Genomic DNA, 15,651 nt, shown 5'->3' with positions numbered 1-15,651 from the left:
TACTGAGAGCCCACCATCACTGTCTCAATACAATGAATGCCAAATCTATTAGTATCTCTCAAATATCCAAGAACCATCCCTATGTTGCAGCACACCTACCATTTTAACATGACCCTGTGGGTAAATTTACTTACCCTCACAGTCTTGGCCAAAGTAAAACAGTACATTTCTTCCGTAAAATCAATAAATATATAGCGTCACACAATTAACATCATTACAATACTACTGTGTGACAATGAATTTGTATCAAACCCTGACAAGAACATGATAAGTAGAGAGAGACACAAAATGCTGGAGTAATAGGACTATTTTTACCCAAAACATCACCCATTCCTTCTCTCCAGAAATGCTGTCTCTCCCGTTGAGTTACTCCAGCATTTTGTGTCTATCTTCAGTGTAAACCAGAATCTGCAGTTCCTTTCTGCACAAGTAGAGATAGATTTATGGAAGAGGTCTCAACCAAAGCAGCAATCATAGAAACATAGAAAATTTGTGCCATTCGGCCCTTTGAGCCAGCACCGCAATTCAATATGATCATGGTTGATCATCCAAAATCAGTACAGGTACCCAGTTTCTGCTTTCTCCCCATATCCTTTGATTCCATCAGCCCCAAGATCTAAATCTAACTCTCTTGAATACATCCAGTGAACTGGCCTCCACTGCATTCTGTGGTAGAGAATTCCACAGATTCACAACTCTCTGTGTGAAAAGGTTTTTCCTCACCCGAGTCCTAAATGGCCTACCCCTTATTCTTAAACTGTGATCCCTGGTTCTGGACTCCCTCAACATCAGGAACATTTTTCCTGCAACTAGCCTGAAATAGAATATAAAACTCTTAAGAGGTTGGAAAGAATTTTATATTTCTATAAGATCAATCAGTTTCCCCAAACACTGACCAAAGCACTGCTAAATAATTTCCAGTACTTCTTGGCTGAATTGACAATCGAGGATAGGCACAAACTGCTGGAGTAATTTGGCGTTGCTGAAGGAATGGGTGACCCTTGACAATCAAGGCTTTCAATCAAGGAGCAATCAAGGAATGCCTTCTCTTCTAATTTGACGTATTTTCAACATGTTCTAACGAGTGCATCACCTCTGCAAGTTGGTTGGGAAGAGACTCCCAAGCAAAACAAAAGAAACAAGGGAGGGAAGGGAAGAAAGAGAAAGTGAAGAGAATTTCCCAGTAAGAACACTTTAAGAATTTGCAGGTTAATTGGCTTCTGTAAATTGCCCCTAATGTATAGGGAGTGGACGAGAGAGTGGAATAACATGAACTAGAGTGAATGTTGGTTGATGGTCGATGTGGACTGTTTCCAAACTGTATATTCAAATTAATCAATCAAGGTAACAAAAACTAAAAATGACCAACAACTCAGGTATGGCTGGAATTAAAGTTCACAATTTGATTTGAGTATAAGAGCAGGGAGGCTCTACTGCAGTTGTACAGGGTCTTGGTGAGACCACACCTGGAGTATTGCGTACAGTTTTGGTCTCCTAATCTGAGGAAAGACATTCTTGCCGTAGAGGGAGTACAGTGAAGGTTCACCAGACTGATTCCTGGGATGTCAGGACTTTCATATGAAGAAAGACTGGATGGACTCGGCTTGTACTCGCTAGAATTTAGAAGATTGAGGGGGGATCTTATAGAAACAGGCTAGATGCAGGAAGATTGTTCCCGATGTTGGGGAAGTCCAGAACAAGGGGTCACAGTTTAAGGATAAGGGGGAAATCTTTTAGGACCGAGATGAGAAAAACATTTTTCACACAGAGAGTGGCGAATCTCTGGAACTCTCTGCCACAGAAGGTAGTTGAGACCAGTTAATTGGCTATATTTAAGAGGGAGTTAGATGTGGCCCTTGTGGCTAAAGGGATCAGGGGGTATGGAGAGAAGGCAGGTACGGGATACTGAGTTGGATGATCAGCCATATCATATTTAATGGTGGTGCAGGCTCGAAGGGCCGAATGGCCTACTCCTGCACCTATTTTCTATGTTTCTATGTTTCTAATTGTACTTAACAACATTAATGAGGATGGTGAAGGGGGATGATGTATAGATTGTAGCTGTAGACGCAAGGAACGGCAGATGCTGGAATCTTGCAGAGGACACAAAGTGCTAAAGTAAGTCAGCAAGTGGGGTTGCATCACCGGAGGACGTGGAAAGGCTACGTTTCATATCAGGATTGTTCTTCAGACTGGGTAACTGAGCAGAGCCTGGAACACAAAATGCTGCAGTGACTCAGCAGCGCGTAGAATGCAGAATGCTCCATGTCTGAAGAAGGGCACCAACCCTAAAAGGTTTATACAGATTGTAGATGGTCACGTTGTTAATTGCTGCTGCTCCACACAAGTTTATAAAAGCCGCTATGATTGACCCAATGCCCCAGCATCCATAAGATGGCAGCTATGTTTTCTTCTCCTCCCTGAAACCACCTGCCAACATTTCTGAAACATCACTGAGTGCAAGGCTGCTAAATGCCAGTCTAGCTGCTCCCTTTTGCAGCCAGCATCAGTCAGCAAAAGCTCCTTTAAGTCTAACATCACACGAGTCTGATGATCCATTCCTGGTAGTAATTATACTGTAACACATGGTAATTCACATACTGCATTGAGATTTGCTGCATGGTGAACATTGAGCCGCAACAGAAAGGAGATATTTGGCCCATTTTAGCATACTAGCCCAGGTTGACAATATGAGTTTATGGATGAAGGCATGGACAATGCTAAATGTGGACACTTAGTTCAGTTTAGAGATACAACGTGGAAACAGACCCTTTGGCCCACCGAGTCCGCACCGACCAACGATCCTCACACATTAACAAAAGCCTACACACACTATGGGCAATTTACACATACCAAGTATACAAACCCTAGCCAATTAATGTACAAACCTGTACGTCTTTGGATTGTTGGAGGGAACCGAAGATCTCGGCGAAAACCCACGCAGTCACCGGGAGAAGGTATAAACTCCGTACAGAGAGCACCCGTAGTCGGGATTGAACCCCGGTCTCTGGCGCTGCAAGCGCTGTAAGGCAGCAACTCTACCACTGCCCCACGTAACCCAGTTGTCTTCAGAAACCCCGATAAACAGAAGCATGCCACCATGCAGGGAAAGATCCTACCTTAGCTTCATCACTGATATCCCATGTAAAAGAGATGGCATTGTAAGCGATTTCTTCAATGTTACTGATAGTGTTGAAACTTTCTTTGTAATCAGCTGCGGAACAATCACAGAAATGAGGAGCAAATTGTTATTTCATGCAATTTTTAAAAGTTTTTATAAACCATGTTTTAAAACTGCTTGTGCCTTGCCAAGTTCAAGTCTTGGATTCAAACAGCTATCTGTACACTGAATCACCATTTTCCCATTAGTCATACCATATGCAAAATAATTAACATTGCCAGGCAAAGTTTCTGAACGTGCTCCCAACATAGAACATTGTGTGCTGAAAGCGCATAAACGTAGGGTGTATGCAGTATGAAGGGTCCTGAACCAAAATGTCATCTCTTCATTCCCTCCAAAGATGCTGCTGAGATCCCCCAGCATTCGGTGTTTTGCTCAAGATTCCAGTGTCTGCAGTTTCTTCCGTCTCCACACACTAGCTTTTCTTCCTTTCAGAAGTTGATAGTGCTTTTGTTCAGGCTTACTGCTCACGCAAATTTAATTGCCAGACGTGATGCTTACTGGAGCTTTAACTTTTTCAGAGACTAGGAGGATGAGTGCAAAAAATGGGTTGTTGTGAAATGCAAAGCTGCCCGTATTATCCTGCTATTATCTAACACTTTACATTGCTGTTCAGATTCGCCTGATTTCATAGTGGCCTTAAAGCTGCACTAAGCACCTGACAATTGGCACCCTCTGGCAGTCTGGCTGATTGGGGCCATGTGTCTGCATTACCTTATTCCAAATGTGAAGTCTCAAAGCAGAGGGCCTCGGGGTCAAGACCAAAGCACTGATTTTCCCAGTAGTCTAGGAGAGCTGGAGGGTAAGGAGGAGTTAACTGTCTAAGGTAGACATTAACCCGGTGTCAAGAGGGGCTACTAATACTCCCTCAAACAATTAGCAATTTGCATTTCTTAACCAGATTAGACAGTTAATCTGAATGTCCAAATTCTGTACTGATGTTCTCAGCCTTTCTATTCTTTGCAGCTTCTTCACTAAAACAAATTGCCTCAAAATTCATCCCATGTCAGCAGTCCTAATGAATTGCCATTACCAACCAGAGGTAATTTACAGGTGGGAATATCTTCTAAATCAGGTATGCATGGTTTGCACCCGGCTTTCAGGAGACTTGCAGGCTGGGTTGTGCAGCGTTCAGCTTTGCCTTTAATGAAAAGTTCTGTTCAGAAATCAACTCAAGGCCTCACAGGTTAGACTCATGTGTTTGGAATTGCAACAATATGCATTGACGCCTTGCATGACAATCAGCTATGACTAACCTATAATTATTTGAACCTTGCTATTGTTGTTAGGTTGCAAGGCAAATCTCTGCGGTCTTTCACAGTTAAAAGTTGAGGAAAGAAGGGAATTTGCATACGTGTCAGTTTATGACCGACTAAAGATCAGGATTAAATATCATCCTTAAACTCCAAACTCATGATGCTTTCTGAAATAGAATTACCCTTGAGCACAATTCCAGTCTTTTGCCAAACATATACCCTCACTGGTGACTTGTGCTGAACTCCTATTCCTCAAGTTTCATTGATCCTCCAGGGGGGGGAAAAAATAACCCGATTCAAAAGAATAATTTCTCACAAAAGCCAAATTTGCGGAATTTATCGAAATAATTTAATTCCTTTTCCTGGCAATCTGCCAACATCATTACGATCCAGGATCTTGTGCCGACACAATACGTCCCCTTAAATTTCATGCAATGAGTACACACCTCACCCGACTCAGATGTACTTCCTTGTAATGCTTAAGGAGACAACCAAAGCAACAAGCAGTGAGTCCTTGGCTAAGTGTAGAAGCGAAACCCAACACCACAGTCAGTTCGCAGAATCAGCCCTCAGACACAAGACTCAAACACAATTCAGACCAATGAAACAAAAAACTGTAGAAACAAGAAACTGCAAATGCCGGTCAAAACAAGTGTTGGAGTAACTCAACAGGTCAGGCAGCATCTCTGGAGAACATGGATATGTGACATTTCGGGTCGAGAAATGTCTTCATCGGACAAAAAACTCCTTGCCATCACATTGTGCCATACTTTTACGTCTGTGCCCAAACAATGTGGATCACCTTATAACTGTAATTAACACTGATTCAATAACAAGTTCCATTTATATTGTGTCTTTAACCATATAACACCATATAACAATTACAGCACGGAAACAGGCCATCTCGGCCCTACAAGTCCATGCCGAACAAATTAATATACAGATATTCCAAGTGTCATTGGGGTTCACTTCTACACTTAGCCAAAAACTATAAAATCCTTAAGCATTTTAAGGAATTATATACAAGTTGGGCAAGGTGTGTACTTATTGCATGGAACTTAAGGGGAGGTATTGTGTGGACACAAGATCCCGGATCGTAATGATGTTGGCAGATTGCCAGGAAAAAGAATCAGATTATTTCTATAAACTCTCTAGATCTGGCTTTTGTGAGAGCCTGTTAAATAAAAAAAAAATACAAAATCACATGAGATGATGTCAAGACAAACAATCAAAGGATTAGTCAGAGGGTCACAGTTAAACAGACCGAAAACAGACCCTTGGGCTCAACTTGTCCCTTCCAACCAAGTTGCCTAATGAGCTAGTGCTACTTGTGTGCTCTCTGGCCCATAACCCTCCAAACCTTTCCTTTCCATGTACCTGTCTCCTTTAACGAGTGTCCTTGAAATGTCGTAATTGTACCACTTCCTCTGACAGCCTGTTCCTTATCAGCACCACCCTCTGATTAAAAAAAGTTACCCCCTCTGGTCCATTTTAAATCTTTCCCCTCCCACCAAAGATGTTTATGCAGGGAATTTCTTAGGGTATGTCTGTGGTGGGACGATTAAATTCAGGGATCGGCAACAGGGTACAGGCTAGAGGCTTCTTAGAGTGTTGTGGAACAGAAGAAATGCTTCTCTGTTAGTTAGGCAGTTCCTTGGAGTCGAGATGAGATTACAGAGATAAAGGGGGGTGAGATTTCAGAGCAGGGAAAATTTAAAAAATGTGTCTTCATTTTGTAACACAGGAATTGGTAGGCAGGCTGTGAAGAGAATGAGGACACAGGCAACAGTTTAGGTTGATGTCATATTTACGGAGAGTAGATGAATGTGGTACACCAAATCCAGGAGAGAATGCAGTAGCAGCAGCACATTAGTAAAAACAGGTGATGTCGCAGATATGACAATGGGCGGACAGGCCAATAATGCAAATGCGTGGCTCAAGGCTTAACTCAAGAAATCAGATTATACTAATAAGATTAAAAATATACGGGAAACCGAGAACAACAGCGGCACGGTGGTGCAGCTGACCTGGCTTGACTTGACTGTAGCGTTGCTGCCTTATAGTGCCACAGACGCGGGTACTCTACTGCCTATGGGTGTTGTTTATATGGAGTTTGTATGTTCTCCCTGTGACCTGCGTGGGTTTTCTCCAGGATCTCCGGTTTCCTCCCACCATACAGAAATGTACAGGTTTGTAGGTTAATTGGCTTGGTAAAATTGTAAATTGTCCCTAGTGCGTGTAGGATCGTGTAAGTGTGCGGGGATCGCTAGTCGGCGCAGACTTGGTGGGCCGAAGGGCCTGTTACCACGCTGCATCTCTAAACTAAACTACAACCTAAAAATAACTTCAGATGTATTTACCCACGGATGTGGGATAGTATTGTTTACAAGTTGTTTCCCCACAGCATTGTGCATTGGATTCAAATCAAGATCCTCTGAAATTATCATCCCAATGTGACTTGAATCAGAAGGTGGGGAAGCAAAAGGTTCCACAACATAAGTGGCTCAGCGTCAGTAGCATTTAACAGTTCAGAAGTTGGAAAGTGCATGTTGCTGAGTGTTCCATTTGGTTAGTTGTCCTCTGGTGATTAGTGAATCTAATTAGTGGGATGGGTGGCGCTCTTTCCATAAACAAGTCACAGAACAGTCGCGACAATCAGGGACATCTACAGTAGAGTTCTGTGAGGCTAAGAGGGGCAACCTGCACTCAGATGTTTCATCAATCTAACAGGGACAGGCAGGTCTTTCCAAGAATGTCTGAGCATATCACATTTCTCAAGACTGGTTTTCTCTGACCTCAACACCCTCCAGCAAAAAGGTCGGTGTTATTCTGAGGTCAGGGTCTGCCAGAGGCTGTAAAGGTGACCTGATCTTTTTCACCTTAAGACTGTTCCCACGTCTCCAAACATTGTTCTGGTTCATCCCAAGGATAGCAAACCTATAAGTGCATCGAAGGAAGGGATACCCATACCATATTTTCCACAGTGAATTATTGTATATGTGAGGGCAAAGCAAAATATTCAGTCCACAGGGACAACATGGGGATCACAGCACATCACGTGATCCCAAATACATTGTTAATTCCTTTTAAACAAGTGGTTTGTTTCTGAAGAAAAGCAAGTAATAGTTTTATACCGATGTCAATGCAGCGCTGTTTTGCAGTATGCTGCCGGGAGTGCCAGTATTTCCAGTGCCTGAGTTGTTCATCACGGATTTTATCATCGCCGAAAACAACCATTATTACGCTCTGAAAATGGGAAGAAATGGTCATTGTCACTGTTCATCGCAACAACCACATGGAAACTTTCACCAGTGCTAGTTTGTAATGGAAATTATATAAATGCTAAGAAATCCCTGGGCTTGATGGAAAGGCCAATAAACATTCATAGTCCGCTACAGATACTTTGATTGAACAAATAATACACTGAAGACACTCAGCAGGTCGAGCAGCATCTGTGAGTGGACAAAAATAGTCAACTTCATAGAAACATAGAAACATAGAAAATAGGTGCAGAAGTAGGCCATTCGGCCCTTCGAGCCTGCACCGCCATTCAATATGATCATGGCTGGTCATCCAACTCAGTATCCTGTAACAGCTTTCTCTCCATACCCCCTGATCCCTTTAGCCACAAGGGCCACATCTAACTCCCTCTTAAATATAGCCAATGAACTGGCCTCAACTACCTTCTGTGACAGAGAATTCCACAGATTCACCACTCTCTGTGTAAAAAAAGATTTTCTCATCTCGGCCCTAAAAGACTTCCCTCTTATCCTTAAACTGTGACCCCCTAGTTCTGGACTTCCCCAACATCGGGAATAATTTTCCTGCATCTAGCCTGTCCAACCCCTTAAGGATTTTGTAAGTTTCTATAAGATCCCCCTTCAATCTTCTAAATTCTAGCGAGTACAAGCCAAGTCTATCCAGTCTTTCTTCATATGAAAGTTCTGCCATCCCACCCCAGGTGAACCTTCTCTGTACTCCCTCTATGGCAAGAATGTCTTTCCTCAGATTAGGAGACCAAAACTGTATGCAATACTCCAGGTGTGGTCTCACCAAGACCCTGGACAACTGCAGTAGAACCTCCCTACTCTTATACTCAATCCTTTCGGGTCAAGAATCTGCATCAGGACCTTTATATTTTGGAAGTGTGCGAGAGATGATGTCTGACCCAGCATCAAGGCAGAGGTCAACCTGTCAGACTGCACGGCACCTCCTGGTCTGCAGGTCTGATGACGAGGTTGGAATTGGTGCAAAGTGAACGGAGCATTGGGTGTTCGGAGGGGTGAGGCCAAAATGGATGAGGGGAGTGGAGAAGTCACGCCAGTTGGTGTCGCAATGGCATTTGGAGATGAAATGGTCAAAGAGGGTAAGAGGTCCGATTGGGAAGTCCAAGAGGAAGAGTATTGAAGACTCGAGAAGAGGGGGGGTGCAGACTGCTTGCCAGGAAGAAGGGTGGAAACAGACGACAGAAGAAGTGATCAACATTTCCATCGTGTTCCTGGTATTGGATTAGCACAGATGTCAGAGGTTATGGGGAGAAGGCAGGAGAATGTGGTTAGGAGGGAGAGGTAGATCAGCCATGAGTGAATGGTGTAGACTTGATGGGCTGAACGGCCTAATTCTACTACTATTCCTTATGTGTATTGCAAAAATCAGGAGCATCTAATATTCAGGGAATTGGGTACTTCAAAAGGACATGCTTTTCTAATGCAGGCTGCTCTGTTCCACAAAGTACAGATAATTAATAGATACGCCTGAATTGGGCCTCAGGTTGGGGGTTGGGGTAGTAGAAAGAATATCAAAAGTCTGATCAGAGCTTGGAAGTCATGGAGTGCTGTGAAGTGCCTTTCTGGGACAGCGGTTGGGGTGGAGCAGATGTGCAGTGGGCAGAATGGCCGACTCCTGGACCTATTGTCAGTGGGGAGAGCCAGGCAGTCACGGTGGCACAACGGTAGAGTTGCTGCCTTACAGCGAATGCAGTGCTGGACACCCAGGTTCAATCCCGACTACGGGTGCTGTCTGTATGGAGTTTGTACGCTCTCCTCATGATCTGCGCGGGTTTTCTCCGAGATCTTCGGTTTCGTCCCACACTCCAAAGACATACAGGTTTGTAGGTTAATTGGTTTGGTAAATGTAAAAACTGTCCCTAGTAGTTGTAGGATACTTCCAGTATAGTCCCTGGTGGACTCTTCGGGAGTGATGACCACAAGACAAGACAAGAATTAATTCTAAGGAATCTACCCCAAGTCAGGTTCCTGCCATTTGTCTAAGACTTGTTCATATCACATCCCAGGAGTGCATGGCAAATGCACCTTGGAATAGTATGTCAATTTCCTCAGCCACACTCTAAAGGAGCAATGCATAGGGAGTCATTCCATTATATTAGATATAACAAGGGAATCATGACATTGGTGGAAGTGGAGTTTGTAAATTCATGTACCCGACTACAATTAAACCTGGAAATGATAATAAAGTTGCACTCTACTCTGGAAAGTTTTACTTTCTGGTGTTGAGAAAGAGAAAGGTTCATAAATGGACCCAAGGGTTAAAATTCAATTATCTAAAAACCTAATAGCGGGTTTTCACTCCGAGGGACAATGTAAAATGATTTAATCCAAATCAGCAAACTGGATTGGATTGGATTGGATTCCTTTATTGTCATTTCGGTCTGAACAAAATTTCGTTGCCTGCAGTCATACATATAATAAATAACAAAAAATACAATAAACACAAATTAACATCCACCACAGTGAGTTCACCAGGCGCCTCCTCACTGTGATGGAGGCAAAAGTCTTAAAGTCCCTGTCTCTGGCAGGATAAGAAGTAATTTGTGAATTGTTGTAACCATTTTTCACTGTCACACAATGTAAAAATCTTCTTCACAGAAAGAGGCCAGAGCTTCAGCTTCACAGTAAAAATATTTACAAAACATTCTTCTTTCAAAGACTGTCAAGATCTCTTTGCAACTTTGGTTTCTTAAATAAAATTGTGCTGCAGGACAATCAGAGTAACTTATTACTATGAATTTATAGCTGAAATTTCACAAAACGTTAACACTTACTCTGAGTTTACTGACCGGGTGATGAATGTCTTTGTTGGCACTCACTTCTTTGAGTATGATGGGATAAAACTGCCCCTTATTCAGGTATGTCATTGTCCCATCGCCTGTCTTCTGTTTAAGGGACTTCAAGGCTTCCAATACATATTCAAATGTACTTTATAAAACAGAAAATAAAATATCAAATCAAATATTCAATCCTAACAATATGACAAAAATTAAGGTAGTAGGAAGGTATGTCACCAGCTTAAACAGAATATTAGCCTCTCTGAGGTATTCTTGATTGGTAGCTCATCATACTGTCCAGGACACTGACTAACATGCCCAAGAGTCCACCTTTCTCAGACTTTAAGTGCCATTTTGAAACCCATTCGACAGCCAATGGTCTGCACACTGCATTTCTAATTAGATTCTCTATTCTGCAAAAAGAGATTCCTAAAATAATATACAAATTAAAAAAACGGTAATTTGCCCATTAAACCTTGGCACAGTCTGTATATAATCCTACTCTCCAGCTAAAAGACAAAGTTCTATATAACACATGGTATTGTTGGCTGCATACATTACATAATGTCCCTAAGTCACCATCGTAATAGTTAAGGCATGACTGAAATTATTGATATATTTTAAAAACAAATATTGTTAATACATGCGTCTATTCATCTCCCATCACAAATATATTATTTCAAGTATTTACCTCGTTCGATCAAATTGATATTCCTCTGCATCTAAAGCGGGCATTCGAATGTGAAGATCAGTAGGAAAACCAAACACATGCTGATGAAACAAAACAATGAATTTGTGTTTCCATCAGAATTTAAAAGTAGATTGTATTCCATACACAATAAAAACAAATTATCTATTTTTCCAAAATAGATTTCATTACATTATTAATAGTGTTTTCAGTAGCATTTTAACTAGCTCAAGTTTGGCTTTAAGCCAGAAATAAGGTACTGATGGAAAAATCCAAAAAGCCACGTCAACCACTGAAAGTGCATTAAGTCTCACTCACTACATCATGTAGTGGTCATAAAATATTATATGTGGCTATTCCGCAAGTACCTATTTTCAGATGCATCAAGGTTCATATTTAATTATTTCTTGGACAGTAGAGATCATGTGATGCAATTTGAAGAAAATTGGTAGTTCTCCCATCAATATTCTTCTCACCACCAAAATTAATTTGGCTGTTTTATGTCTGAAGGGTCTCGACCTGAAACATCACCCGTTCCTTCTCTTCAGAGATGCTGCCTGTCCCGCTGAGATACTCCAGCTTTTTGTGTCTATCTTTGGCTGTTTTATAACTATGTTGGGTTTTTTTAGAGACTATAGTTGTTGCTTTTGAACATGTTATAGAACAGCAATTGCACTTTAAAGTATTTCAGTGCATTTGGAGAGCCTTATGTCCAATGTGAAGGGATACGCAGAATCTCATTCCACCTCCCAGTGGTGTAGCTCTGGTTTGTCTATAATTTCTGTTTACCATTGACATCATCATATACCTGTGACGATAACATTCTTACATATTCCGGTTGACATTTTTCCCGTCGAGGCCGGGATCACCTTATCTGAACATTTCATCCTTTATTTATTGACTTATTACAGATTATTGGAAATCGTCAAAAGACTCAGTGCCGTCTCACACACAGAATCTTCCATGCACTTCCAGTGACGTCACCCCCCCAGGTTATTCATAGAAACATAGAAATTAGGTGCAGGAGTAGGCCATTCGGCCCTTCGAGCCTGCACCGCCATTCAATATGATCATGGCTGATCATCCAACTCACTATCAAAACAGAAACCCAAGCTCCAAAAGGCACCAATCTCCCCTCTCCCTGTCTCTGCCCTCTCTCTCTCTGCCCTCTCTCTCTACCCCCCTCACTCGCCCACTCTAGCCGCGCAAGCGCAGTTGGGGCTAAGCGTGAGTGGATAGGGCCGGGGATGGGGTAAAAGGAGTGAATGAATAATATTAATATAATATCAAGGGGGGAGTTAGTATGTGTGACTCCGCAGGGGGGGGGGGGGGGGGGGGGGGGGGGGTGACTGATGTAAGTGTTCCAAGGAATCACAGCTAATGAAAGCCACTGCCCAGGGTGAATTTCCATCCCTGTGTTACCAGAAGGGTTCTCAACACCTTGCCAAACATTTTGGTGGGTGACGGAAATCCCAAAGAAACAGCTCAAATGACCGTTTATGTTGTTTCTCCAATATTTACCAGTGGGATTTGCAGCATCTACGGAGAGAAGGAATGGGTAACGTTTCAGGTCGAGACCCTTCTTCAGACCCGAAAAGTCACCCATTCCTTCTTCCTAGAAATGCTGCCTGTCCCGCTGAGTTACTCCAGCCTTTTGTGTCTATCTTCGGTTTAAACCAACATCTGCTGTTCCTTCCTACACACCTCAATAGACAATAGACAATGTTTATACTGGTTTTCTGTTAAAGTAACAATATGAAATCAGAAATTGTAACCTAAACGTGTCAGACTACATTTGATGTGCAGAGACCACTGTGTGCATTCAACAAATGAGAAATGTCAGGGCATGCAGAATGGGTTTTGGCTGCCTAGCACCATGTGTTTACCTGGACTCATGTGCATTTGAATGTAAAACTGAAAGACAACAGACGATTGCATTTTGGTTTGTGTGTTTAAAAATATTTAAAGTATGAACATTACAGACTGTAGATGCTGGAATTTCGAGCAATAAGCAAGCTGCTGGAGGAACTCAGCAGGTCAGGTAGAAACTGTAGAGGGAAATTGGACAGACAATGTTTTCAGACTGACGCAGTCTATTCCTTTCCCTCCACTGATGCTGCCTGACCTCCCGAGTTCCTCCAGCAACTTGCTTTTTAATAAGTGTTGAATGTGTCAGAGAATCGATGCATCAATGCATAATTAATCTTAATTTAGTACATTAAGACTAAGTTTAAAACAAGCCTAAAATTGGGCAAAGATAAAATAATTTCTCTTGCGTCGGAAAGAACTGCAGATGATGGTTTACACCGAAGATAGACACAAAATGCTGGAGTAACTCAGCGGGACAGGCAGCATCTCTGGAGAGAAGGAATGTGTGACGTTTCGGGTCGAGACCCTGCTTCAGACTGAGAGCAAGCGGAGAGGTAGACACAGAGATAAGGAAGTGTAAGGTGTGAAAATGACACATCAAAAGAGATGCGGTTCAAGGAAAAGAATAGATCATTGTTAGCTAGGAGAAGGTGACAACGAAGCAGAGATTAAAAAAAATTATTCACGGCGACAGTCAGATTGGTCGGAGAACTAGTAAAGGGGAGGGATGGAGAGAGAGGGAAACCATGGGTTACTTGAAGTTTGAGAAGTCAATATTCATACTGCTGGGGTGTAAGCTACCCAAGCAAAATATGAGGTGATCTTCCTGCAATTTGTGCTGGGCCTCACTCTGACAATGGAGGAGGCCCAAGACAGAAAGGTCAGTGTGGGAATGGGAGGGGGAGTTAAAGTGTTCACCAACTGGGAGATCAGGTAGGTGAATATCTCTTTATTGTCAATAACTGAACTGATGCGTGATGGCATAAATGCACAAGATAAAATTTACATCCATATGCAAATTCATGGCTAAATCATTGATTTATTTTCTATTTGGCTGGTTGATGGGTCATGTCCATGTATTCCTGGGACAAGAATGAATGGGCCATAGAGTAAGTAAATGCTATATAGTTATTTATTATTGAAGTACATGATTACCGTAACTGGTTGCAGTTGTACAGAGCTCTAGTGAGACCACTCCTGGAGTATTGTGTGCAGTTTTGGTCCCCTAATTTGAGGAAGGACATTCTTGCTTTAGAGGAAGTGCAGCGTAGGTTTACAAGATTAATTCCCGGGATGGCAGGATTGTCATATGCTGAGAGAATGGAGCAGCTGGGCTTGTACACTCTGGAGTTTAGGAGGATGAGAGGGAATCTCAATGAAACATATAAGATTGTTAAGGGTTTGGACACGCTAGAGGCAGGAAACATGTTCCCGATGTTGGGGGAGTCCAGAACCAGGGGCCACAGTTTAAGAATAAGGAGTAAGCCATTTAGAACGGAGATGAGGAAACACCTTTTCTCACAGAGAATGTTGAGTCTGTGGAATTCTCTGCCTCAGAGGGTGGTGGAGGCAGGTTCTCTGGATGTTTTCAAGGGAGAACTAGATAAGGCTCTTAGAAATAGCAGAGTCAGGGCATATGGGGAGAACGGGGTACTGATTGGGGATGATCAGCCATGATCATATTGAATGGCAGTGCTGGCTTGAAGGGCCAAATGGCCTACTGCTGCGCCTATTGTCTATTGGTTGCAAGAGGGGCCCTCATGTAGTCAGCCTAGGAAAGTTCTGGCTAATTATAGCGTTTGAATACTATTGCTACATCTAATGATATAATTGTACCATATTACAAAATCAGAAGTGAATGTCAACCACTGAATAGTCATAATCAGACACCACCAACACCAACCATTTGTATTTAAGCCGTGGATCATCTCAGGAACATCAGCAGGACATAATTTTAAAAATGTGGGGAAACACAACGAATAGCAATGTTTCAATGGTTGATTGATGAACAGAAGCTTGGTCACAAGGTATGCTTTAAGGAGCGTCTTAAAGGATGAACTACTGAGGTTGAAGAGATTGGGAAGGAATTCCATGTTTTCGGACCTTGCAGTAGAAAGTACAGTTGCCAGTGGTGAAGCAATTAAAACTGGAGATGTGAAAGAGGTGAATTTGGACACAGGGCAGATCTCTCATAGTCATAACTAACACAAAAGTCTCCAGGGATAGCAAGCCAGAAAGCCATGGAATCTTTGGAGAGATCTGAGAATGAATGTAGAATGGCAGGGATCCAACGTATAACAGTCACCATGTGGGCAAGTAGAACATGGCGCAACTTAAAATGTGGGCAGCAGAGTTTTGGACTCTTGCGTGAAAAAAGTTCTTCTCAACGTTGGACTTGCCATTTCTGGTTTGCATGGTATCCGGGTCCTGCTACCATAACATTCCAAACGTCCAAAGGGATAGCAAGCCAGAAAGCTCTGGAATCTTTTTGGCAAGCTTGGCTGAATGAATGTAGAAACTCCTACCCATCTCTTAGAAAAGGCATGTCATAATAAACATGGAGCATATCTTTAGAACTGACATGAGGAGGGAC

The 15,651-nt window shown here is 42.4% G+C and overlaps 1 protein-coding gene across 1 annotated transcript in view; it reads right to left on the bottom strand.

Annotated features, from left to right (window-relative positions):
• Window positions 1-15,651, bottom strand: part of LOC129697081 (grainyhead-like protein 1 homolog) — a 91,145-nt gene that overhangs the window by 38,833 nt on the left and 36,661 nt on the right. Inside the window, 4 exon segments of the mRNA XM_055635299.1 lie at window positions 3,120-3,214; window positions 7,572-7,683; window positions 10,499-10,652; window positions 11,193-11,272. Of these exon segments, the coding sequence (XP_055491274.1) occupies window positions 3,120-3,214; window positions 7,572-7,683; window positions 10,499-10,652; window positions 11,193-11,272 (441 nt within the window).

The sequence above is a fragment of the Leucoraja erinacea genome, chromosome 5 (genome assembly GCF_028641065.1).
Source record: "Leucoraja erinacea ecotype New England chromosome 5, Leri_hhj_1, whole genome shotgun sequence".
NCBI classification, from domain to species: domain Eukaryota; kingdom Metazoa; phylum Chordata; class Chondrichthyes; order Rajiformes; family Rajidae; genus Leucoraja; species Leucoraja erinaceus.
The sequence above is the reverse complement of the archived record's forward strand: the minus strand, read 5'-3'. Positions and strand labels throughout refer to the sequence as shown.